The sequence below is a fragment of the Frieseomelitta varia genome, unplaced genomic scaffold, assembly GCF_011392965.1.
Source record: "Frieseomelitta varia isolate USP_RPSP 00005682 unplaced genomic scaffold, Fvar_1.2 scaffold_23, whole genome shotgun sequence".
NCBI classification, from domain to species: domain Eukaryota; kingdom Metazoa; phylum Arthropoda; class Insecta; order Hymenoptera; family Apidae; genus Frieseomelitta; species Frieseomelitta varia.
This window is the reverse complement of record NW_025109957.1, coordinates 18,560-46,198: the sequence shown is the minus strand read 5'-3', so window position 1 is coordinate 46,198 and position 27,639 is coordinate 18,560. Positions and strand designations below refer to the sequence as shown.

General features: G+C 28.3%; 3 protein-coding genes across 5 annotated transcripts; 1 reads left to right on the top strand and 2 right to left on the bottom strand.

Annotated features, from left to right (window-relative positions):
• Positions 1–257: 257 nt before the first annotated feature.
• On the bottom strand, positions 258–22,421 carry LOC122527670 (anosmin-1). Of its 2 annotated transcripts, none has more exons than XM_043652045.1 (8): positions 22,000–22,421; positions 17,771–17,895; positions 10,632–10,824; positions 8,142–8,474; positions 2,826–3,022; positions 1,937–2,081; positions 1,617–1,834; positions 258–583 (listed from the first exon to the last, which is right to left on the bottom strand). In XM_043652045.1, the coding sequence occupies exons 1-8, from the start codon at positions 22,142–22,144 to the stop codon at positions 350–352; spliced, it is 1,590 nt and encodes a 529-aa protein (XP_043507980.1). In that variant the 5' UTR covers positions 22,145–22,421; the 3' UTR covers positions 258–349. The 2 variants fall into 2 exon arrangements, with proteins under 2 accessions (XP_043507980.1, XP_043507982.1); XM_043652047.1 differs by having other exon boundaries at positions 21,996–22,029.
• On the top strand, positions 3,816–7,521 carry LOC122527671. The gene is made up of 6 exons (XM_043652048.1): positions 3,816–3,995; positions 4,107–4,698; positions 5,327–5,426; positions 5,528–5,626; positions 5,960–6,115; positions 7,318–7,521. The coding sequence occupies exons 1-6, from the start codon at positions 3,923–3,925 to the stop codon at positions 7,366–7,368; spliced, it is 1,071 nt and encodes a 356-aa protein (XP_043507983.1). The 5' UTR covers positions 3,816–3,922; the 3' UTR covers positions 7,369–7,521.
• Positions 22,422–26,110: 3,689 nt separating the features above from the next.
• LOC122527675 lies at positions 26,111–27,498 on the bottom strand. 2 transcript variants are annotated; one of them, XR_006306387.1, is made up of 3 exons: positions 27,314–27,485; positions 26,382–26,486; positions 26,111–26,289 (listed from the first exon to the last, which is right to left on the bottom strand). XR_006306387.1 is itself a non-coding variant. In XM_043652054.1 (3 exons), the coding sequence occupies exons 1-3, from the start codon at positions 27,496–27,498 to the stop codon at positions 26,202–26,204; spliced, it is 366 nt and encodes a 121-aa protein (XP_043507989.1). In that variant the 3' UTR covers positions 26,111–26,201. The 2 variants fall into 2 exon arrangements, 1 of the variants encoding a protein (XP_043507989.1); XM_043652054.1 differs by having other exon boundaries at positions 26,394–26,486; positions 27,314–27,498.
• Positions 27,499–27,639: the final 141 nt, after the last annotated feature.

Below are 27,639 nucleotides of genomic sequence, written 5' to 3'. Positions count from 1 at the left end.
TCTTACTATTCTTTTACAGGAAAATATATATATATATATATAGGTATATCATCATAAATGATTTTATGTCTAATAAAAAACCAACTAGTAACATTCAAGAACATTAGTAATTTCTTACCATTGACGACAATATTCATAATCATTTTATGGTACATACGTATATACTTCTTTTTATACTTATTCAATATGAAGATGATGAATTGAACATTTTGTTTGGTGTTTCCTTTATGGTTATTTAATGATACATGGTACAAACATTTGAGAAACTTATTAAGTTCATTTGATTATTCGAACAATTAATTCCTAAAAATAGCGATCATACATTCACTTATGGCAAGGAACCATTTGATTAGAAATAAGTAGCATAATGTCGTTTCCTTTTTGCCGACTTGGTTTTACATTGGATTATTTTATTATGTAACAGCTTATTATCTTTTTGTTCCTTTGACTGTTTCGAACAACCAGTGGCAAAAAATTCTAGTCTGGCACCATTCTCGTTATTATTTATACTATTGAATACATTTCGTACGTTTACGTTGTATGTGCATTCACTTTGAAGATGTTTTATATCAAGGTGTGGTGTCTGAAAGCAATTGAACAAGATGTAAGTTTCATTCAATTTATATGTAATATTTAGAATCATTTAAGACAGCTTTGTACATATTCTACAAAACTTTACATTCTACAATTATTTTGATGTTTAATAACATCAATACAAAGTAGTTCCTAAATCCTGGTACCGATTAGGAGATTATTACATATTTATTAATATTTTGATTATAATACAGAGAATTATATTGCAAATTCAGGATATACATACATACTCTCAATGTATACACATTAATAAATTATTAATAAGTTGTATAGAAATAGAAAAGAAAATCATATGTATCGAATAAAAAGACATAAATTATTCGATTGTATTCTAAAGCTTAGATATTAAGTCTTAAGATAAACCATATTTTTTATTTACAAAAATTTTATTACTTGCTATTCATTTAATGATTATATAAATAATTAGTAAATAAAATTTTATTTATTTGCAAAGCGATGAATGAAACATTATTAAAGATTAAATTTATAAATGTGTAATATATAATGGAGAATATTATTGGAAAAGAATTTAACATGAAGCAAAATAATACGTGTTTGTTAATAAATGTCTTTTGTCAAGCTAGATATAACTGTATTTCAAAAATATATTGTTTTCATTCTTTCACGTTAGTCTATTACAAAAGTTCCAGGATCGATGCTATACAGCAATTCTTCAATGGTGACATTATTTAAATTCCTGTATTATAATATATTTCACTATAAGCTTTAAGCAACATTATTTCCTGGAGATGTAGTAAATAATTCAACAGAATGAAAATATCTTTTCAAGCAAGTAATGTATAAAAGTATTAATCACATTATTAGTCTTACAGCAGAATAAAATAAAGAAATGAGAAGTTAGAACAAACACTTTACACACATAGACTTAACAGATGTATCAGAGAAGAGAAACAAGGAAATCGTTTTGACAAAATGGAAGAAGAAAGATTAAAAGTTATGTAGCGTTAAGCACCAATTAATTACTTGACAAAAATATACAACGTAAATATACATTACAGTACCTGAACGAGTTTCCACCAGGTTTTCTTTCGACGGGGTACGAGTTTTTCCTGCGAATCTGAGCAGGATGCCTCTCTCCAGGAGACGTTGTATGCCTTTACATCGTGGTTCATCGGCCAAACCAAACGTACCTTGACCTCGCCGCAGTGACAAGTCATTCGCCGCAAATGAAGATCGCCGTGGTATCGCTCGCATCTGCGAGATCGTCTCCCCATATCGGCTTCAATGAAAGGGCACTTCTTCGTTTGTTATCCCAATTATTAGGCTCAACAAAAAGTACCAGTAGCAGATGGAAGAAGAGCAGGCTGGAATTTCATCTTACCGTATTCCATGTAATCGGTGCTATTGAAAACTTTCGAGGCTTTTCGCGACAACAATCGCCGACCGCCGTACAATGCAACAGCTTGCACTTGAAGAAAGTACTGGCACTTCGGCTCCAAGTTTTTCAGTTCGTAGCAAGTTTTATCCTGCGAAGGAAATCACTTTCATTGTAGATCGCGAATTGCAACGGCGCTCTTCAAGGCAAGTGAAAATGTAAATTTTTATGCAAGTTTCGCTTACCTTGTGACGTGTTAAACTGTCTTAGAGGCAATACTTTTTAATTTCGAAAATGGAAGGAAGTAGAGGGAAGTCGTAAAGCAGAAGGAAGTCATATTAAGTATAAAAATCTAACAAAAATAATTTATATTTACATGGAAAATTAATGTGATAGACGTGATTAAATTAAATTCGATTGTTGTTTGAACTGTTTTTCTTTTAATATTTTATATTTGGTAAATTCTCTTTAATGCGAATAGTAAGTAGAATAAAATTTTTTTTTGTTAAATTTTATTTTTGTCAAATGTAAAATTAAAATTTTTGTTTGTCAAATTTTATTTTTGTCAAATATAAAATTACAATTTTTATTTGTCAAGTTATATATTTTTCTCAGACGTACAATAAAACTTTTGTTTGTCAAATTTTATTTTTGTCAATCGAAGACCACGAGTGTGATCATATTGAAGATTTATTGCATGTCATTATTAAAAATCAACCACAGGATAATTATTAGGAAAATCACTCTGTGTACGTATAAAAGAATTTGAAAGTTTAACGTAAAATGAATAAAAAAACTTTTCCTGCTTCCTTCATTCTTATTTATTATTTAACAAAAATACGTAAAAGAATATACTCTTTGCTAAGTTGTGCGTGTATAAATATGTGAAACTTACTTTCAGAACTGTTCTATGATAAACGAGAATAGAATCATTGGTTGGACCATGAACGAGCCGGCTCCAAAATACTTTGTAATATGTTATTGGCACGTCTGAAGCTGGCTTAACCCATCTCAGGCTAATGCGTAATTTTCCATCTACCAGTCGTGCATCGGACAAAGTTAAGTTCTGCGGTTCTTTTGGATTCCGTGGTTCTAAAAACAATAGATTGCTCTTTCAATTAATAATGTGGCAGTTGAAAAGAAAACTTTGCCTCCCCCTTCTCTTTTACTGTTCGCTGCAAACTGCACGACGCTAATTTCACGTTTTTTTTTTTTGCAATTAGCAAATTCTGAATTTCATTTAGTCATAAATTCATTGTGAATTTCTACGTCAAAAGGGAATAAATATGCTTGTTAAATACTGCTCTTTGTCATACAATAGGGAGACCTAACATAATTATAGAGAGACCTGCGAAGTTGTAACGATCGATAATAAAACTGGAAGAATTTTACATTGCACGTGATATACCTACACGCTACTGATGAGAATGCTATGAATAAGATCAGCTATGCAACGATAAGCTACAGTCGCATCAAATATTTCAGATACATCATTTGCAAGTTTTCAATGATGTATGTATATACACGGTAGAATGAATTTCTAAATCGTCATGGAAATGTTGTACATCAAGTGGATTAATAGTGAAGAAGATTTGAAATGAGATATTCGAGCACTTATATATTTTCGTCGCATTTCGCTTTCAATTCACGCAGAGTGCAAAATTGAAACGTGCTTAGCTTCACACGTTCCTACACCGTATTAATTTTGAACATTTTCATGGTTTTTTATCGTCATTAAATTTAAATATAAAAAAACGTCTCTTTTTTAAACGAGTGAAGAAGAAAATTTATGAAGACAAGTTTAATAGAGAAAAGAAAAATTCTAATAATTTCAGAGAAAAAACTAACAATTCCAACTGTTATCACGGCTGTATAATAAGATGAATTGACGTATAAAATTATTACCTTTACATCGTGAGTGAATACAATCAAGAAACGAATTCACTGAACGCTTTTTATTTTTCTCACTGAAAAGAATAAGTAGCGAGCTGAATGGATTTTCGCAACTTGAGCCGTTTAAACGTTCTCATGAATATAATATCGGGGAACTTCTTACCGATGACAAGTAAGAAAAGGAAATTACCGATTGTCTACAAAATCTATTGGGCATTCACTTGGCTAACGGAGCTCGTATACTTGACCGCTTTTATTTTCGGTGTTTTCTCTGTCCCGATAGAAAAGGCACTAAGGGACGGCACGGTAAACGCGGTGAACGCGTTGGAAATATTCACGCTGAGAATTTATTTTCACTGTCGCAAGAATTTAATACGCAGATTAATCGAACAATTTAACCGCCTCATCGAAAGCAATGAAACTCTTCGAGGTATCACAAGTAGCACAATGAGACCGATAGAAAAGCCGCTGAGAGTTTACACAGTTGGTAATGTTATTGCAACTACTATTTGGACGTTGTTGCCGTTTCTCGCGATCCTTCGAAAAAATGAGTTCTACTATTCGGATTATCAAATACCCGGCGTTATATCCAAGGAACCTTTCTCAATCAACATTTTCATTACCGGTGTTATACTGCAGAGCGTCGCCGGGGGGATCCAAACTGTCAGAAAGATAAGTTTTGATCTCTATACGATGCATTTCATTATTTTACTGACCGCTCAGTACAAATACCTTAGAGTGAAATTCGCAACGATATTTGAACAGGAATGCGGAACTCTGAAGGGCCTGTACGACGACATTAGAGAGAATGTCTCGTCTGGAACGATCAAACGGGAAATGAGATTGTTGATCCGCCATTACGGACTCGTGGTTGCGTAAGTTAAAATTTGATTACGTAACAACGCAAATGTATAATAACATCAGACGTGATTTACGATATTGTCATATTAATTCTAATAATGATTAACCCTTTGCATGGAACAACTATGTTCCTAACGTAATCCTAAAGTAACTTGGAATATTCGTTGTGTTCGCATTGTACATTTTCTCCAAAAATTCGAATTCTCAAGTCTGCTATAAATATTGTTATATTCCGCGATTGAACATGGTTATAATATACGATTATGTGCAATTGAATCTGCATATATTTCTTTAGAGATATAATGCAATGAGTCGTTAATATAAAATATAGCTAATATAAAATAGTTAATATATAATATAATATACTATTTTTTATATTAACTTTTTTATATATAATATATAATAATTTTATTATAATATAATATAATATATATTAATTATATATTATATATAATAAAATATAATATATTTAATATAAACTAGAAAATGAATTTATTTAAAAAATGTAAATTCTAATGTTTCATAGTCACAATAAACAAGTATTTGACGTAATGAATCGTGTCTATAATTATCGAGCTGTTGCAGGAGATTGTGAAAATAGTGGAGTTAATAATTTCTAGCCGTTAAAATTTGTAATTGTAGGATGGCTGCTATGTCGAGGAAATTGTTCTCCCCAAATATCGTAATTCTTTATCTAGACAACGTTTTCCGGTTCTGCTTTCTAAGTTTAATGTTCGTAATGGTATATCTTCAATTTCAAATTCTTAATACGTAATTTTGCTTTCCAATGTTTCTTTTGTTATTGCTCATTTCATAAAGAGAAAAACTGCTTGTTATTTTCAGAGTGACCATTTTGAGAGATTTTTGATTGTAATATACTCGCTTGGTGCGCTGACACAATTTTATTTATTCTGCTACTCTGTTCAAGAATTGGTCGAAGCGGTAAAATTTTTCAAACAATAATAGCGTAACATAACATATAGTATATCTATAGTATATCAATCTGTACAATGAAAAATTAACTGTTTGATTGGTTCGTGTTTATTAATCTTCGTTACACAATCAGTAATAATGTTTCACAGCAGATAAATATATATAGCCATTAAATTTAAATATATTCATAAATTTTAGTAAATTATTCTTTAATAATAATAATAATTTATATAATTTTTATAATAATAATTTACATAATTGGATTAATATATATTTATAGTAATATATCGTGATTACAGCACATATATGAATTTATTAATATAATTTATTTCAAATTCTTAGAGTAAAAATGTAGCGGACGATGTAATATATAAAAACTGGTATCTCCACGACATGCCACTGCAACGCTCAATTGTCATGATGATTTTGACCAACAAGCTAGAGTGTAAATTATGTAATCTTGAAAATATTAATTTAACATTACCGTCTTTCATCTCGGTAAGTCTTTCTAACTGAGTTGATGAAATAATAATTTTTAATTAATAGACAATTAAATCCATTACGTACAATATCTCCAAAAGTAAATTGAATAATCTATGTTAGTATAGTAATAAGTAGTAACGTAACAATGTTAAGAAATGCAAATTATACAGAGTATCTGTTTTATCTGAATACATTGAAATATCTTTTACGGAGGCAACGTTATGAAAAGAATTTGTTCAACAAGCTTTAACGAAAGTTGGAGGGGACATTATGTGTTGCAAATATTTTTTTTCAGCTTCTACTTGGTCGTAACGATTTTTTCTTATTTTCTTTTTTTTTATGTACTTCTGTTTTATGTAATAGACAGTTTCATCTGAACACATTGAAATATCTTTTTTATATATTATCTATATATTATATATATATATTTATTTAATTACCTTATATTAAATAATTACTTATTTATTTTATCTATATATTATATATATTTATTTAATTATCTTATATTAAATAATTACTTATTTATTTTATTATCTATATATTATTATATATTTATTTATATATATATTTATTATTATATATATTATCTATGATAAGCCGGAGAGTTTTATTTTTCTTTTCGTTTCTAGTGTATTTTTTCAAATATAACGTGATTATGTATACCGATGTGAGACAAGTTCAAGAACCTTTTAACAAAGTCATTTCCTTTCATGGAAGGTCGAATTACGAAAAACCGGGAGTCGGATGACCACGCACGTTCCTCAGCGTCGCAACGCATGCGTGCGTGTCGACCCGCTAAATAAAAAGAAAACTATACGTCTTAATGTAAAAAAATATTTGCAGTTCATAAATGTTAAAAGATGCTAACAGAGAGTTTATTAACGTAATAACGGAGCGGATGTTCACACAAAAAGGAAGTTTCCAATAATTTGAAATTACTATTTGAAGCTATTAAGTATAAATCATTAATTTATAGTGTTTAGAATCGTCATATGTTAGTCGACGAGAATATTATCTGTCATATGAATGCTAATCTGGAATTACTATTTTTTAGTTTCACTCTATTTTGATTCGAAATTGTCAAACACTATGACATTTCGTTCTTACAGTATTTTTATTCGTAAAACCATACTAGCATAATTTAATCGATTTACTTTAGAACATTTTATATGTAATCTAATTAACTTATGTTAGTTATCTCTTTATTGTTTTTGTAGATTCTAAATCAAGCATATTCGGTATGTTTATTGTTTCTGAGGATAAAATAAAATAAAGCAAAATTCGTATGATATAATATATACTGCAAAACAGGACATCATTGAATGTGGCATCGAAAAGTTTTTAGTTATAATAATTACAATGTATTAACACACAATGTTGAACACAAATGGAACGATATCTCACATAATAAAAAATAATTAATAAAGAGTAAATTAAAAAGTCTTGTAATAATTACGAAATATTCATGGTAAATTGAAGTGCAAGATTATACTAATACTAATATTACTAATACTTCTCTGTCCTTTTTCGTTTTTGTTAACCATTTAATACATTAAATAACAGAAACGAAAACTACAGGTATTCATAAAAGTATTCAAACGTTTACAGAAATTTTTTTATGAATATTGCACGCATGTTACAGATGCTGTAATACATTTTGATCTTTCATTAATACCATAATTAAATTCGATTATCACGATTATGTCGGTTGAGAGAATTATCTAAAAATATTCAAATTTCTGAAACCAAACTTTATAAATTGATTTTTAATTACTGTAAGTGTTTACACACAGTGTTACACAATTATATTGATAAATAATAACTAGCTGATAGTTAATTTTGCAGAACCTAAATGGAGACTTCCATCCCTCAAGTATTATACCGAGTATTTTATTTTATATATTTTCTGTATTTTTAAATTTCTAACGAGCGCGTAAAAATCCGCAATTTAATCCTAATTTTTTTTCTTAATGCTGAATTAAATCGCAAAAAAATTTGTACTGAAAAAGAAAAGAAAATAATAAATGCGAGCTTAACTTACCTTTTGTTTTAAAAGGTCTGGAAGATTCGGAATATCCTCGGGAGCCATTTGCGTTAATGGCTGCTACGCGAAATTGATACCAGTGTCCAGTTTTTAATCGTTCTCGAATTGTCGCGTGTGATTTCGTTGAAATATGACGAATTGTCCACGGACTCAATCTGGATTCTAGGTACCTCGGTCCAAGCAAATGTCGCTCTTCAACCAAATATCTTATATCTTTGTTCCCAGTGGTAGATTCATTGACACGCTGGGCCTTGGAATTATGCCAGGTCAACAGAACAAAATTATTCTTCTGCTGTCTAATTTGTATATTTTCGGGTATCACAGGCAAATCTGAAAAAAATTAAAAAAAATTTTTTCTTGTATTTTATTCTATCTTAAATATACGTTCGTTTATGAGAATTGGAACGCTTATAAAAATTGAAATAACTCTGAAAAATTATTAGAGATTCAGCGAAATCTTTATGGTTGTTACTTTGCTTAGAATCATACTCTACGAAGAAGCCACGTACGTTTTAATAAGAATTTTATATAACGAAACGAAATTTCTATTTTGTCGATCGAGAAATTATTACTTTAGAAGATATTATTTAATTTTAAAAAATTAAATTAAATTTTAATTGTGTAAAATTTAGCGTGCGAAAGACGAAGAAAGGCAGGGACAATGTTCTTGCGTCTTTCACGCATAGACTTTATAAAATTAAAGTTAAAATATCTCTTTCAAACTAATAATTTTTCGATATACATAGAGTTAGAAGAGAAAAGAAAAGAATTTTGTAGCAGTATAAGCTGCATCAATTTATATCATAAAATATATTATTCCATTTAAAGAAGTGGAAGTGACCTTTACGCGTTTTTATACAAAAATTGTAACTTTATTAAAACCACTAATTTTTTATTTTTTATTACATTAATATATATATTTTATTACATTAATATATACGTTAAGAAATTTCTATTTCTACTTATAAAAAAAAGTACAAATAAACTCAATAAATCAACAGAATGCGCATTAAATAAGAAATTATATATCAGTTAGATAATCGTATAATGTGGAATTCATTTTTATTTAAAAGGAATAAATATAGCAGCTAAATATTGAACCTTCACGTCTATAGAGAAACATCGATATAGCACCATAATATTCGAAGAACTATTCATTCTGTGAAAGTGAAAAAAATTTGTATTGCTAGTGAATTAAGACAAGTGTGTATTTATTTATAGAGTTATGGTCTGCATCAATGCTTGCCGAAAGATTGATGTTAACCGAGTCCATTTTCTGAATTTTTTTTCCAAAAAGTTCTTCGCTGTTTTGGCTAGTTCAATGTCGCTTAAATGTCCATGATGATAGGATGAAAGTTTCGAGATTTATAACAAGATTATTTGCTACTGAGAACGCAACTCTACCGAAACTTGCCACTTCTAAATTCTTTTGTGTTTATTAATAAAATTTTCGATATCTAACAGCTACGTGATTTCGAATCATTAAACTACAGAACATCTGTACAATTTCACTCGCATGTTCATTTTAAGCTTTTGCCTTAAACCTTTCACTAATATCTGTGTATTTGTATTTATATTAATATCATTAATTTTTCTGAGAGTGAAAAGTGAAATTGAAGGGTAATGAAAATGAATACATCAAGCTTCTTTTATCAGTTTGTGGATCAATGTTGATAAATGTACGTGACATTTTTGTTCCAAACTTTTCTCAATATCATCGTTATTAAATTTGTTAAATATCGTAAAAAGTTTCCTAACTTTAGTCACTTTAGTAACATTGTAAAATAATGCAAATAATGGTGTAATTTATTTTGCTTGAAAACGAAATAAACAATGGACACAAAAAATATATATTATTATCCATGAAGATAATTTAATCACTTTGATTTTAATTTACTATAACGAGTTTCGATAATTGAGGATTACTATAAGTATCCCAATATTTCGTTCCCGCCGTCCCATTTATTGTTGCACATGCATACATAAATACATTTTGATAAAGTGTATCTTAAATAATTGTACAACATTGTTTGGGATATTCTGATGTATAGTAAAAATTCATATTTTATATCGTACAAATATATTTTAATGGATTTAATATGTACAAGTGTTATAATAATCGAACGGTTTTTGCAAGTCTAATGTTTAAATTGTATTTAGTTTTTATCATATCGTGTAATAAATTGTTATCAGTATTTTAATCTTTTCGTTGTAAATATTATATAAATGAACTAAATTATATTATATAAAAAAACATATATAATATATTATAATATATTATATAAAGAAATGAATTAAATCATATAAATTATCTTTATTAAATATTATCAAATCCATGAAAAATGAATCTCATTGAATTTGATTAATTAACTATATGTAAAATATGCAGAGTCAATGATATAAATACAAATAACTAAAATTACAATATGCAACATGTAAATGTAAGGAAATTTTAATTATAAGTGACAAATAAAATGCAATGCATACCAGTTATATTGTCTAAACCGATGGGATGCATACATGTGACACCACAATCATGCCTGCAACATTTTGCTAAATCTGGGCAACGAGAGTCATCGACGCAAGCTATTAAACAAACAGCTTCAAAGGGTGACATGGATGCTTTATCAGGACAGTAACCAGGTTTTGTGTAATTGGATGCCAAGCAATTTTCCATACACTAAAACAAAATAATACATCGAACGATTATATATATATATATATGTACAATATATATGTGTGAGAAAATAAATATGTGTTGTAAAAAAAAAAAAAAATAGAGTGGGATAATAAGAAACAGGAATAACAAGATACATTTCTTTTTCATGCTTCTTTTTATTTTTCTTCTTTTTTTATACTTTGTTATGAATCTAAAAATCTGAAAAAATTTCACTTAATGCTAGTACCAACATGCTGCAAAAATTCATTGACATTATTTATATTTCAATTATCTCTGTTTGGAACATTTGTTTACCGAAAATTTTACTGATGAAATGTTATGGTTTCTAACGTGTAAAATTTTCGCCTAGCTTTGGTAGTATATTTTGTTAACAATTTTTTACCTTGAGTTGTAGAGCATTAGAAGAGTTTTTAATTAAATTTCTTTTTATTTCTCGTTTGTAAAGATAAAGGTAACGAAAGTCACGTTTCTTATTACCCCAAAAAGAAATTTTTTGTGAGTCATAAGGAATATTATTTTTTATTTCTTGCAGATTAATTTTATTTTTTATTTCTTGCAGATTAATTTTATTTTTTATTTCTTGCAGATTAATTTTATTTTCTATTTCCTGTAGATTAATACTTCGCGATAATGGACGAGGTATTTTGCTTGCTTGTTTATAAAAGGTAAAAGTCCTATTTCGAAGAGGAAGCAATTTACCACACCTTATAGCAAACAACGTACTTTCCTTGCATGCATGCTATGATGATTAACTTTTCATATTTTTCATTTAAATTACAATTTATCGAAACTTACGTACCTCAAAACAAAATATTTTATGATTGCACATTCCACATTTTTATAATATTCATTCATCTTCGTTATAAAGTATAATATTTCATTAAAACGATTGCTCCTAGCAGAACAATCTATTATTATATATCTTTTAATCCTTTTGATGCGACTTGTCTGCATGAAATTGTTTGACTGATTAAATATCTTTTTGCTTTTATTCGTAAGATCGATGGAAACTACGAAAAAAAATGAGGATGGTTCAGAAAATGATAAGGATGGTTCAAGATGAATAGCATGGATAGAATCGCTATGAATAATGGTCTTAGGGATAAAAGTACGTTTCTATTCATACGAATTCATTGAATAATGATATGCTTTTTATAAATGATGAACAAGTAACTGAGTTAACACAGAATGTCTTATTTTAATTCATCTGCATGTCTACCAAACTGTCTTTCAAACTACTTATTCCAAGGATTTCAAGGTGATCGTTTTTTGAAGTGAAATTGCACGTTTTCATTGATGCTTGTCTTTGAAGATTATTCAACATCATTCATTGCCACTTGATCTTGCTTCAAGCGAGATTTAAAAATTGTTTCCTATCTTCAGTATTGTAATTTGTCGACAGGCGAACATTCATATCGTCGGGAGTGATGGGCCTTTTTTATATTTGTTTTTTCCACATAAATAGATAAATTTTTATATTTTACACTTTTATATTATAATAATTGATATTTATAAATTTATAATATTATAATAATTGATATTTATAAATTTATATTTTATATTAAAGTTTTATATTATTTTTGTATCCTAAATTTTAGATTAAAATTTTATATTTATATAATTTTAATATTTATATATTTTTATATATTTTATATATTTAATATTATTTAGTATTATTATTAGTATTATTTATAATACTATAATATAGTATTGTATATAATATATATAATACAGTATTATTTAGTATTATTTTATATTATATTATATATTTATATTTATATTTATATTTTTGTATATTTTTATATTTAATATTCTAATTATTTACACGTGCATATTTATCACACCACTTTCTTGTCATCTCGTCAAAATAATTTAAACACTGAATGTGACATGTGTCTGGTGAATACCAGAACTTATGTATGGTGTTACGTATGGAGAATGCGTATTGCCGTTCTTAAAATATCTTTTGATATTGTAACAGGAGAAAGGGAAATGTTCTAGAATCCGTTCAGTTTGTCTTTCAAGTAATGTAAGGAAGCTTGATCTTATTGACCTAACAAAAGTGGCAACCAGAAATGGGATTATGAAATGGTCACGACTGTTAAAGATATTCTTCTACGGAAATTCCCCATAGACTTCTATTCATCTACATGAGTTTTTAATTGCATTTATAACTGAATTTTTTGTAGAATCCGCAAGAATAGCTGAAATACTATCAGTTAATCTTTTTGTCCAGTGCTTAAATGTCAATTATCCAGTTTAATAAGTTGAGATACTCAATCAATTATTGTTACCATTTTAAATTTATTTTAATTAAAATTGATTGCAGGCACTTGTGCAAATTCATATTTCTGAAAATATGATTAAAGGAATAGAATTTCGATAGAGAATTATTTTACGCGCTAAATATTATTCTTTGAGAGTATTATACTTTGCGTGATTTCTTCGCATGTAACTTTAAAATGTTTGTACACGAAAGTGATGATTCATATATAGTATAATATCCACGTGCTCAGATACTCGAGGAGTTTGTTTTTTCACTTGTTCTCATTTTTTACTTCTTTTCTTTCTAAATCTAATCTAATATATATATATATATATATATATATATATATATATATATATATATATATATTATATATATATATATATAAATAAATAAATATATATAATATATATAATATAATTTCTTTCTACAAGAAAATTATAATATAATCACATCAAATATATAAATCAAATCTAATACATATAATAAAATATATAATATACATGATCTAATCACATCGAATATATAAATTTTGATAATATAGCTCTATACTCAAAATTATATAGTTTAATCAACAATTGTTTGTCGCCAAATGAAAATTGAACGACTTTTACCTTACTGTAATTTTTCTTTTCATTTATTTGAAATTTATGTAACATATCTTTATATTAATGCTGTTATGTATATTTATCATTATACAGCTTGATTCACGTAATTTGTACATCTATTTAAATAACTTTTAAATTTCGTGTCCATTGAAAAATTATTTAGTACAAAAGTTGTATGATTTTAAGGGAGGCAAAGTATGGCGTGTCAATTGTTTGCAGATTTCGAAATTTTCTAGGTCACCTTTATTTTCTTCAAGTTGGACCATATATTTTTTTCATTATAAATCGAAAGAATATTAAATTCCAAGTAAAAAAGTATTAACTCACATTGGTTCCTAAATCTAATGATCAAGGAGTCATTTTGCGATAATTTGTCTCGAGAATGAAAACTGTGTAGCATCGTCAGAGGATTCGACAATGTTTATAAACATCAATGTCATTATCTTACATTCGGACGTAACATGTATAACATGTATAATATTTCTATATGTATATATAAAATATATATTTAAAATATAAAATAGATTATATATTATTATTATAATATATTATTTATTATATAAAATATAATATAATATAATATATTTTATTATATTTATATAATATAATATATATATTTTATTATATTTTATTATATTATATTATATATTTTATTATATTTATATAATATAATATATATATTTTATATAGTCTACATACAATATATTACATATTATTTTATATAGTCTATATATAATATATTATATTATATTTTAATTATATATATATATATTATATAGTCTATATATATAATATGTAATATGTAATTACTATGTTTTGACAGCATTATGAAATTTTGTATTATTACACTGTTTGCATAATTATAGGTCCCGCGATGAAACGATTTGATCACAGTAGCGATGTAAGGCGGCGGAAGAGCGTCAGACCCATCAAAAAGAGAAAGCAGATATAAATATTCCTCCGAATATTAACCCCTTGCCTTATAATATCGAGTCGCACTCGTATTCTTCGAAGCTCAAAAGCAAAAAAAAAAAAAAAAAGCAGATTGTATATCAGATTTCAACACGACTTATAAATTTAATTTCTCTAGATTAAAAAGTGCAAATTGTATATAACATTTGGATATTTTATATTTAAAATAATTTCACATTACAGCTGCGATAAGTAATTCTTGCTTCGATGATTGAAAAAAAAAAAAATCCTAAGACAAAAAATAAATATAAAAATAAAAACATAGATAAAAATAAAGATACAGATAAGAAGATAAATGCTAGTTTATTTGCAGCATTTAGTTATTAAGAATGTTGAATGAAAACGTCCTGAAAAGACGTAAAAATTAATCTAGTTTAAATATGTATCTACATATAAAACAATACTCGAAGCCAATTTTTTTCGAAAGCGTAGGCTTTAATAGGAAAAATTTCATACCATCTTTTTGACTTATTTCTACACGTAAGTAAAAGTGATATTGATTTTGTAAAATAAAGAGAAAGTGAATGATAAAAAAGACAAGAATGACATCGTATATACATATGTGTGTATAAAGAGAAGAAAGAAAAGAGAGAAAGAGAGAAAAAGAGCGAGAACGAGGGAGAGAGACACCAAGGAGAGACATAATCTAATTGGAACGAAACATAATCTGATCGAATTAAAATTGGTTCATAAAACCAACAAGATCAATAAATTCACATACTGAGTCACTCTGACCCCAAAGGGTATCCTTTGGATATCTCGGTTGTGCATTCTGTTACTGCGACAGAGATATATATTATTCGAACGATCGAAGGAACTGGTCCGCGTACTTATTGGCCTACTTTTTGCGAGTAATGTAGAAACGGACGTATCCTTACGCTGACGATAATCTGTGTGTCGAGGCCATTGACCAGCTGTAGTAAAGTTCATTACAAGAATCGATAGCAGCGCCAATCGTTCCAAAAGTTTCGTTCATGTATCGTAATTAGTCTTTAAAATTGTAACAGTGACAGTAATGCTTGAATGTCTGATCGAAAATTAGAAGAAAGAAGAGCGAGTGTGTGAAATTAAGGACTAAGATTTTTTTCTCGAAATTGTGGAACGTTAGAGTTTTATTAGCATTTATTATCATTAAGTATTGAAATGTGAAAAATGCTTCGTTAAATTTTAGGTTTCTAATATCTTAGGAATTCTTGAAAACTTTGTGAAACTGTTTTCTTACTTTGTTATTTTCAGAAACTGTTATAAAAGAAACTCTATAATTACGATAACTATATTAACTATTATTATTATAAAAGATAACTATATTAACTATTATTATAAAAGATAACTATATTAACTATTATTACTATAAAAGAAACTCTATAATTACGATAACTATATATCTATATTATCTATATTAACTATATTAACTATAATCATAAGTATTGTAATAATAAGTATATTTTTAGATATTACATGTATTTTGTGCGTTTTTGTAATTTTAAATTTTCTATATAAATGCATAACAATCACGATCTTTGATCTTTTTAAATTTCGACAGAAATAAAAAAAAGAGCAATTTTGTATATGTCGCACGAATCTAAAGGGTTAAATAAATAAACGCTAAAAATGTAATGGAACTGTAGGTCAATGTTAGAATATATTGTAATATAATATTATAATATAATATAATATAATATAATATATATTATATTAATAATTTAATATATTTAATATAACATAATATTATTATAATATATTGTAATATAATATTATATTATTATTAAATCTTTAAAGTGATGTCTCTTGTCTGAAATGGTTTTTCCATTATTGTACTATATGTACCAGTACAAACAATAATAAGTCATGACACGATCCATCATATATTCTGGAGTAGTAGGTCGCTGTTAATAAGCTTCTTCCTTCAATTTTTCTCAAACACAGAATCTAACAGGATCAAAGCGTGCCAATAAAGTTATACGCCAGTTCAATTTTCAGTTTTACCCAAAGACAGAAAATTTCTAAATTTCTCGTGAGTGAAGAAGTAGAAAATCGTTACTCCACATCTTCGATTTGAGGAATCTGCAATAGTTATGCTGCGATTGTACTCGAACCGATTACATCGTGTGTCTAGAATTTGTTCTGGTTTTTGGCATTTGGGGACATTCGAGGAGATTCTCTATAATGATTCTGGATTTTCTGATGCTGGCTTGATGTGACGTATTAATACAATGGACAACAATACATCTGTTTTTCTAGGATTTTTAAGTATTAAGCGTCCAGACAGATTAAAAGCAATCTAAACGCGAACGAACTGTCACATCACGCGTTCATGGTATTGTGCAATATTGAGATTTTAATATTTAAAGCAGGAAAAATGTTTAAAAGTTTTAATAGATTTTTATCGTCGATTTGTGATTTTAGAAATCCTAATGCTGTATATTAGTCAACGCTATGTTTATAGATACCATACATAATATTTCTATTATGTTCTAGTTTAACCCAAAACGCTTAATAGAGAAGATGTGGCAAGAATTAGGCTTCATAGAAACGGCATAAAGTTCATATGAACGTAGTGCTAATAAATTGTGTGACACCACACTGTGGATACTTTGTAGTCACGCGGTTGTGTTAGTAAATAATTCAATCATACTGTCTGTCTTAGGATGAAAGAATTAAACGATGTCAATACACAATATGTACAATTGTTCGATAGGAAATTAATAGACAATTATTGACGAAAGGAATCATCGAAATTTCATAATTCACGTTGTTACATTAATGCATATTTACTTTAAAATATTTCTCAAACTATTTTTTAATATTGTAACATAATTTTGAAAGAATCGATATAAATACAAAAGCTTGTAAATTGAAACATAATAAAACATAATAAAAATACAATATTATTCATAACGCGACGCGGGTTTTTTTTTAATACAATTTCATACAATTTCATAAAATTTTATAAAGTTTTAATACTGAGAGATCGCAGTATAAAAATATTTCGCGTCGCTTCTCTGTCAAGTTGTCCTCTGTTATTTACAATTATTTACAGACACGTATGATATCAGTTGCGTTTGAGAATTTCCAAGCATTGAAAATTAATGATACTTACTTCGTCAGGATAATTGCCACCGCAACGGACGTCGCATCTAGCAACTCTGATAGAATCGTATTCTTCTATGTATTTCGTCCAAGATGCGAGACATCCTGGTAAAAGTAACCACCAAAGCCACCATTCTGTAAAAAATTCAGTAATATTACACTGTGGCCACTGAAATCAATTTCTGTTTCAATGAAACAAAACGCGATGAGCCCCAGACGGATCGAATTACACTTACTTTCGTTCGAAAGGTTGACACCGATACGAATGTCTAATAAATCGATACACTTTCTAAGCAGCACATATATTTACATTAACAACGTATACTATCGTGTATAAGTAACTTAGCGCAATTTCGTTAGAAGTTTAGCAATTTTGTTATTACGTTTCAACAACTGTGTGATTGACGAACGTTAATTTTTAATTAATATTATAAACTTTTATGAGAAATAGCTAATGCTTCATAAAATTTGTACAAAAATTTACAATATGGTTAAAAACATATATTTCGTTTTAAAATTTGGAAACAATGGAAAGTTATTCTACGGAGTCTTCAGCCATCTGATTATTATTAATATTAGCTGTTTTTTTTTAATATTTAGTAATTGTACATGTTGAGATTAAATTAGAGAAATTCATTTGAATTGCATTTTGTACAGCAATAATTTAAAAGCGAATAATTATGTATTGTATAATAGATGAAAGAAAAGTGAATAATAATAATAATTAAATAATAACATATATAAATAATAAATATAATATATAAAAGATTTAATATATAAATATAACTAAAATACAATATATATATATATATATATATATAAATTATTGTAGATCAGAGATGTTTTCGGAATTTTATTTCATTTTCATGGAGAAAAGACAATATAATTGGATATAAAACTTTGTCAAAATAGCTATGAAAATATAATATGAATTTATTGAAATATACAAGATATTTCGTTTTCATGGCGCAACTGAAAAGAGAATAATTTTACGTGCCAAGTCGAGTAAAATTTTTTATGACACTTCGTTTTTAAGAATATCAACTTTGAACATTATTTAACTCATTAAGAATAAATATTGTGCTAATGCAACGTTTCATTTGCAATTCTTTTGATTCAATTTATATTATAATAATTTTGTGCTTGTTCTAAGAATTTGCTTATCTTTAATATTTTTCCATCGTTATGTCTTCGATTTAAATTCTACAATTTTATGAAATATAAAAAAATTGAACTTCATAATATTATAAATATATAATAAATAACATAATAAATTGTTGCTTAAGATTAAATATCCTTATCAAGGTAATTCTACATTGGACAGAGGTGAAAAGGTCAGAAGGTTATTCCATGTGCAAAAATGAATGAAAAATGTAGAATGAAGATTTTTCACAAAACGCTTTCGAGAAAATTAAATTTAAATTTATTTTCTTGAAAACGAAATCTTGAACGAAAAAACTGCAGTTCACTTTTCACATATCTGTACATCTACTTAGAATATCCTCACGTTGATTACTTACTCCTATCCAATATGAAATTAGTCAAATTCGAATATATTATAATAGATACTTGATAAAGTTTTAAATTTGATTTTCTCGAAAACGATGTCTTCAATGAAAAAAAGTTTGAAAATTTTTCACAAGTAGTTTCATTTCATTTTCTTGATTGTACTGTGCAAACTTTATTTAATTATAATATGCTACTTGAAACATTTGTATATTTAACGTGCTACGCACATAATACAAAAGATGGTGATAGAAAAGATAAATGCGTTATTCACAAATTAACTTATTACGATTATATTAATTATAGGTTTCTAAGAAATAATTTCCAATTGATACCAAATGTATGTATCTAAAACCTATCTACTAAATGTATGTATCTATAAACCTATATGATTGATGAAAAATTTCACAACAAGGAACAAGAAAAGCGAGAATAAAATGATTCATTCATATTATTTATGTACAACAAAATTTATGTAACGTATTAAAATACTTAGGATTAATGGATGCAGTGATTTGAATAAATGATTTGTATAATTTGACGATTACAAGCCACATTGATAAAACTCTGATCACGTACTTGGTAACAGAGGTTTAACGATATGCGTGATTAATGCTAACATTTCGTTACACGGCCTTAAGCATCTCTTATGCTGTAGGTAGTATTTCCACCGTAAAACCAAGCGATTTACGTATTTAGTAGCGAAACTCGAGACGTTCAAGTAGAAACGACCATTTGTTTATACAAAATATTGAGTTGCGCTGCTACGTAACTTTTACACTCGAGAATACATTAAAAGTTTTATCAACAGACTTTGCATACTTTTTCAGAATTAACACGTACGTAGTACATGCGCTATTTAATTACTTTTAATTGTAAAATGTACAGATTATGTCGACTCTCCTAAGTAAAATTTTTATTAAAACTTTTTAAAGAAATACATAATTCATTTCATTAGAAATGATCGATGATAGCGCATTCTTTGTATGAAATATTCTCGCGAATTTCTATAATTATAAGAATTACATCATTGTCTACTATATTTTTAATAAATTGTTCAATAAAGTTGGAATAAAATTTTGTATATGTAAAGAATGTTAAATAAAATTTCTTTAAAAGTCTATGTTTCATTTCAGTTAAGAAAGAGTGTTAATGCAACATCTATTAGATAAAATGCTTTCGCAGTATTTTAAAGTTATTTTAAAGTTATAATTTAGAACTCTACCTATGTGCCTAGTATACTACATATTTCTTGAAATTACTATTTCACATCAGAATAGATTTACATGTACAAATTAATTGTAGTCTCAATTATTTAAGAAAAGAATCATTTTTATTACGTAATATATGTTTAGTATACTAAATCTGTATATATGTATATGTTTATATAATACTTATATTGCATATCTGTAATCATAAATACATTGTTATTAATGTATGTTTTAATTATATATATTTCAAAAAGTAATTTTGTACAATTCGATCACTTTAACGAAGTAGATATAATTTTACTAAATATATCGTTGTATATTATTTGTAGACTAAATGTGTATCATAATTCTTATTATGTATTTAATATCTCTTTCATTGTTAGTACGTCTAAATTTTGAGAAATACTTACATTCTATTTATCAATGTTATATAATTATATTGTAAAATATTTTGATTTCACTTGGGAAGAAAACTTTAAGAAATATTCTTTGTATTTTAACGATTCCATTTGTATAATATAAGGATCTTCAATCGTTTAAATTCACTAAAGAAGTAGGTAAGAGGTATTTTAAAAAACCGGTTCAATTATCGTGGTACAGCTTCACTGTGGTTCGTGATAGCCAAATAAAAAGAAGAATTAAATGGATTCTCCGTATTTCTGAAATACTTCTATTTTACATAACTACTTATAATTGCTTCTTGTTACTTTATTAAAGTATATGTATATGTATATGTATATATACGGTATTCAGTTTGAAAATTCATCTTGTAACTCATCTGTAAGGTTTTACGTATAAAGAAATTACATAAATTTTGCATAGTTGGTTGTTACAATGTATTGAAATTATGCAAAGTTAAAAAAATTAAACAATAACTGTTATTCTGCAAAATTATTGTTGATTACCATTTGACTGAAAAAATAATTCGTTTATACAGAAAAACTTTTGGTTTTTTAATAAGTTATTTTTTTTTTTTATTAATGTATTCATGTACTTTTCTTTTACTATATTACATGTAGAAATTTAATTACATTATAAATATATAGTAGTATAGCAATATAGTAACAATGGTGAAATTTCATCGTTTCAAAGCATTGTATAATCTTTTGCACACATAATTATATGATTTTGACTTATTTTCTAATATAAACAATATGTGATATTGTTTATGTTGATATGTCCTTCAATTTTATCCATACATACATGAATAATAACTGAATAATAATTAAATGAAAATAAGAATGACTTTTAAACAATTTCTTACAACTATATAAAGTATACAACTCTAGCACGTAGTTTCAATAACTTCATTTTGATCGAATTTAAAAATCAATGGAACACATAAAAATTTACTACTTTCATTGATACTTTCGTTGAAATTTTCAAGCACGTTCAACTATTCGAGAATCAAGTCCGTAAAACAACGGGATCTACGAAGAGTACAGCGATCAAGAAGAGAACCTCTTTCGTCGTAGCGAAACTAACGACGAATCTGCAACAATTACTATTTGACGATACGTACGTTTCAAAATAGCTGGCAATGGAAAGTCAGTGCGTAATTTCACGGCGATATAGCTCGAGCGACCAGCCACGGACATCAGGGGTGTCGGATGATTCCCGTGCGTTAGAAGAGGCAGCGGACAGAAGCGCCGGAAGTGGTGCGGCATATCCTCCAAGACGTCGTTCGTCGGCCAATAAAGTACCGGAAGGATCTTCGTGTGCGATCGAGTAGCGCGCAGCAAACCGGTAAAACCAAAGACGGAGAGCGAACCGATCGCAGTGAACCGTTCGAACTGAGATCGGGCTTACTTTCTTGCGCGGTCCGATCCTCTCCTGCACTTCACTGGCACTTCTCCTACTACTTCGACCCACGCCATTCGTTTCCACCACCCTGCTACCACCCGTCGCAATGATCGAATCATTAACTTTGGAAAGGGTCCTGCCAGTGGCGAATACAAGCCTCTCTTTCTGTCTCTCTCTTCTTTTCTCCCTCATTCCCTATCCCCCCTCCCTCCCTCTCCGTCTCTCTCGTTCACTCTCTCTCTCTCTCTCTATCTCTCATTTTCTTTCTCCCTCCTTCGTTCTTCCTCAAGTCTCGTTCAATAGTACTCGCGTTTCCCTTTGGATTACTCACCTTCGTCCTTTTGTTTCGATAAGAACCACCACCGGGGCACATTAGATTATTGAAATATCGTGTCATTTTTAGCGAAGCAAAATATACGAACGAGAACGCGCGAGAGCGTATAAAGCGAGCGAACAGCCAAACGATAAGAGTGCACACGCGCGCGTGAATCAGTTTAAAAAGGATGAAACAAGCGTTATCGTTTAACGTTGCTTTCCTATCGAATATCATTGAACTCGATGGTTACACATTTTTTCATTCGAGATCGGCGCGTACGATATTCTTTTTTTGTCAGAATTTCGGTGATTAATTAATTCTGGAATGGTTAAGAAGACATATGACAAAAGCTCTAAATTAAAAAAAAGAAACATATATAACAAAAGCTCTAGATTAAAAAACTAAAACACAGAGAGTGTTAGAGATTTATTAAAGTCTACGGATACACGAGAATGTAGAAAATTCTGAACAGACTTTTCGATGATAATTGTCACATTTTCATAAATTAGGTATTTAATTGGAGGTCAATAGAATTCCTTTATTCAATGTTCATTAGCATGGCCGTTGGCGTATTGGTGTAGTTTTATTCACCACGGATCCGTTTAGCTGAGTACGGAATGGCCGTTTGTTCGAAACACGTTTCGATTAGATATTGAACAGAGTGGATGTGTCTACGCGTTTGTTGCGAATCTCTCGGTCCAGCCTGCCGCGCAGGTATTACAACCTGTGTGGCATGAGAACGGGGCCTTCTCTTCTCACATAATGAACGACTTCGAAGAACGGTAGTGGCATTGACCTGAATCTATTAGGACTTTGGTTTGGTGGTATTATAGCTGCTCGTGAATCAATCCCTTACTTAGCAACATTCGTAGACCACACAAAACTCCAGTATAGCTCATTATACCGGTCCTTGTTCCACGTTTCTTATGCGGATAAGCGTAAAACTTCATTCTTTTTGTATCCTTTGCGAATTCAGCGAGCGGAATGGTGCGAGCCGAACAAAAGCTCCTGTTCCAGCTGTTTCAGCCTCTCTATTTTTGGTCAATGCGTTTCGCAATATTCTAATTATACTGGACATTCGCGCAAGTCCCATTAATTGTAGGAACTGCGTACGATGTGAAACGTGTGAATTGTTTTTTTACATTCAGAGAAGTATGCACGCGCACATGCATATACATACGTATGTATAAAATATACAATGTGTATACACATGTACGTTATATATAGAAAATTATATACACAATTTTGATTGATTAATTACATAAGTGGGAAATATATTTAGAACTTGCTTAAATTATTCTGTTAACGATTTGATGAAAAATTGTTATCAGATTGTAACATCGTTTAAAGAGAACTTTATCGACTCCTTTTTTCCAAGTTTTTCCCTAGATGTTTATAGATAAACCTGTATCTATTTTTGGAAGTTTATTGTACTTCTCAAATTAAAATTTAATTGAAGAATATCTCTTGTGATTAATTGTAATTATTAGGTTCTTGATTCCACATATAATTTAGTAACTTTTCACTTGGTATTCAGTATTTTTTTGAATCGTAAGGTTAGATACTACATATAATAATATAAAAAAACTCACATATTTTGAAAAAAAAAATCGAAATATCGAAATACGTTCCGCTTAATGTCAGAAACTTTTGTTCAAAACATTTCTCTATACAACAAATAATTTACGAATAAATGTACGTGATGGGTCAAATATAATTTTCTATTTATGACTGAAACAAATAGAAATTGACACAATAGCGTGAAAAGTCTCATTCATCTCTGTCAATAATTTATTACCCAGAGTCGTAACCAATATTTAAAACTCGTTATCAAAACGAAAATCTTTATTAAAGATTACGATCCATTCTTAAATGTGTATAAAACGTTTACTAAGAGTTCAAAGAGAATAACAAGGAAATAATAAGTACGACACCATGGTATTTATATGCCAGAGCTCTACGAATTGTCTATTTGCCGATTATTTCAGTAAAATTTTCCGCGAAAGGAAAGCTGTTATACGAGAAAGATGAAAATTAAACATTTCCAGTTTTATACTTGATCTTGATCAAGTCTTGAAAGGTAATTGAACATCGAAACGTAATGACAAATATAACTAGTTATACTTCTGTCTCACAGGATAATCACGTACTTTGGAATGCTATAACACTTGTTCCTTAATTATAGATAATAATAATGTGTCATACAACACATGCAGTGGAGCACTTAAATCTAAAGTACTTGAACGACGGAGTTTCTCAACTAATCGAATAAATTAGTAATAAAGATAATTGTAATAGCTTTAAATTGCGAAAATTTGTAAACGGAGATGTGACTGCATGTAAATATTATCCACATTCAAATTACTATTGTATAATAACATTCTTGCCTTCTATTTCATAAAATCATACTGTTCATATAAATACAACTACTCGTATAAAATCGTAATATCTAGCATCGTAATATCTGATACTATTTACGTTTATATATATATTTTTAAAACATGATTACATTGATATGACAGTTTTCTAAGCTGAATACAATGTTGAACAGAGAACATAACAAACACATGAATATTTGTATAATGTGAGTATAAAAAAAGCTACTCTCTACATTAGATAGTAAAAGATAACTATACTTAGATACTTCGATAGCTAAAGGTGGTTCTATGAAAATGCAAATGTGAGAAAATAACGATTTAGTTATACAAAACGAATACGTAGGTATTTATGGTACATGCTTAAATCTCTATAACGAAATTTCGGTTTCCCTGGAACTTAGGCCCAGTGGTGCCTAATTTCTAACTTGGTGATATCGTGTGAATATTCTTCGCGGTTAATGAGAAATCCAGGCTACAACTACGGATTTACATCCAATAAAATTTAAACCCACCTCATACAAAGATATAATGGGTAACTTGTCATCGAAAATAAAGTCGCATGTGTTATCTATTATAGAAATATTTTTAAGTGTTTTAAAATGAATGTAAATTACAAAGCAGTATAATTTTAATAACTGTATAATATTAATAAAAGAGACTATAATTAATATAATAAGAGAGTATAATTGTATAATATTAATAAAAGAGAATATAATTGTATCACACAATATAAATTCACATGATCAATATAACAAATTAACAAATTTATTATATCGTTGGTACAATATTTTTGGACATAAAATTCTAAGTCGTTTATAAAAGGAAATGAAATTGTTAATACTTATAAAAGAAGATTTTTGTACACTACTATGATAAAAATATAAGTCTAAATTAATGAAACGAAATCGTTAAGAAAACTCATTATTCTTCAAGATAAAAATTCGATAATTAATTAAAAAAAGACTATTTCTTACAATGTTATTATTTTCGTATAATAATTAATATAGTGTGCATATTAATTAAATAATTAATTAATTAATTATACAATAATAATACATCGTATTATAATAATCATATAAAAGTAATATTTACCAGTAAAAGTAATAATTCTGCAAAAAAGTTTACATTTACGTACGTATAAATATACATATGTATATTTGTAGTTTCAAATTACAACTACTATTATTTTTATATCTGTTTCCCTAGACTGTCTAGCATTAACATTTATCAGTTTCCCGAGTTCCACGGAATTCCGTTTTCTGTCAAACGGATGTTAGAAATGTACAAATACAGGCACAAATTCGATACAAATAACCTGAAAAAGAAAAGTAAACATTACCAATGACTAATGATGGGAGCTCCATAGTTGACCCCTGAGAAGCGGCACCGTTTCTCCAAAATACGCACGAGGATTGCTACCTAATTTCATCGTCGCTATTCTTTCTGTTATGTTTTCTTAGGTGGATCCCAAGCTGACTTATATCCTTATTGACGCAATAATGCTCGAGATACCTACGATGAAATTTTCACAACGAAAAATTAGATGGATTGTATTTTTATATTAGCATGTTGTATATACTAAAAATGTAAAATGATTTCATCATACTTATAATACGTAATTTTACTTATTTATAATACTGTAATACTAATAACATTTGTAATAATAATGATAACACTTATAATACTTATTAATTGAAATCCCAATTGTAAATAATTTCACTGCTTAAGCTTAGTTCCAGAGATATGCACAAATATTTTAGAAAAATTTATATTAGGTTTCTCTTAAGTAATAAACAAAAGTAATAATTAAAATTTATACGAAAATTTTATGGCACGTCGTTATTAATATCGGAATTTAAAAAAAATTGGAAACTGCAATTACAACCCTACCATTGTTATATTGTTATATGGTACTCAGCATAATGTTCTTTGTAAAGTGAAGGAAATTGATAAAGTACTATTATAGTACCATTAATTGATAGTATTATTATAGTACTATTAATTGATAATATTATTATAGTACTATTAATTGATAATATTATTATAGTACTGTTAATTGATAATAGTACTATTATTATAGTACTGTCAATTGATAATAGTACTGTTATTATAGTACTGTCAATTGATAATAGTACTGTTATTATAGTACTGTTAATTGATAATAGTACTATTATTATAGTACTATTAATTGATAGTATTATTATTCATAGAAATGTTGTAAGCCTATATGACACACTTTAATTTTAAGATACACGCATGCGTGTGATTTGATCACCAATTTAGAAGAAAATAAAAACGTAGTTAACGCCCAAAGTGGTTTATATCTTAAAAATACTGACCACTTGTTCCTCTTCTGTTGATCAAGATCTGTTCGGATTGGTTGGACTTGACAGAGCTCTGCAAGAAGATTTGTCTGTCCTTTCAGCCCTACTCCAGCCCCACAGCTCTCGTATTCTCCAACATCGCTATCTATTCTGATTTCCGCTAGCCTGTCGCAGCATGGTCGTATGTGCTTGTTTGACATTTACAAGTTAGTGCTAATACAATTCACAAGTAGTGGGTGATCTTGCAACAACATTGGAATTCCTCCTCAATTAGCTTTTTAAATAATTAATTGTTTCAATCAGTATCTTTGTGTGATTTGTTCGTGAAGATTTTATAAGCC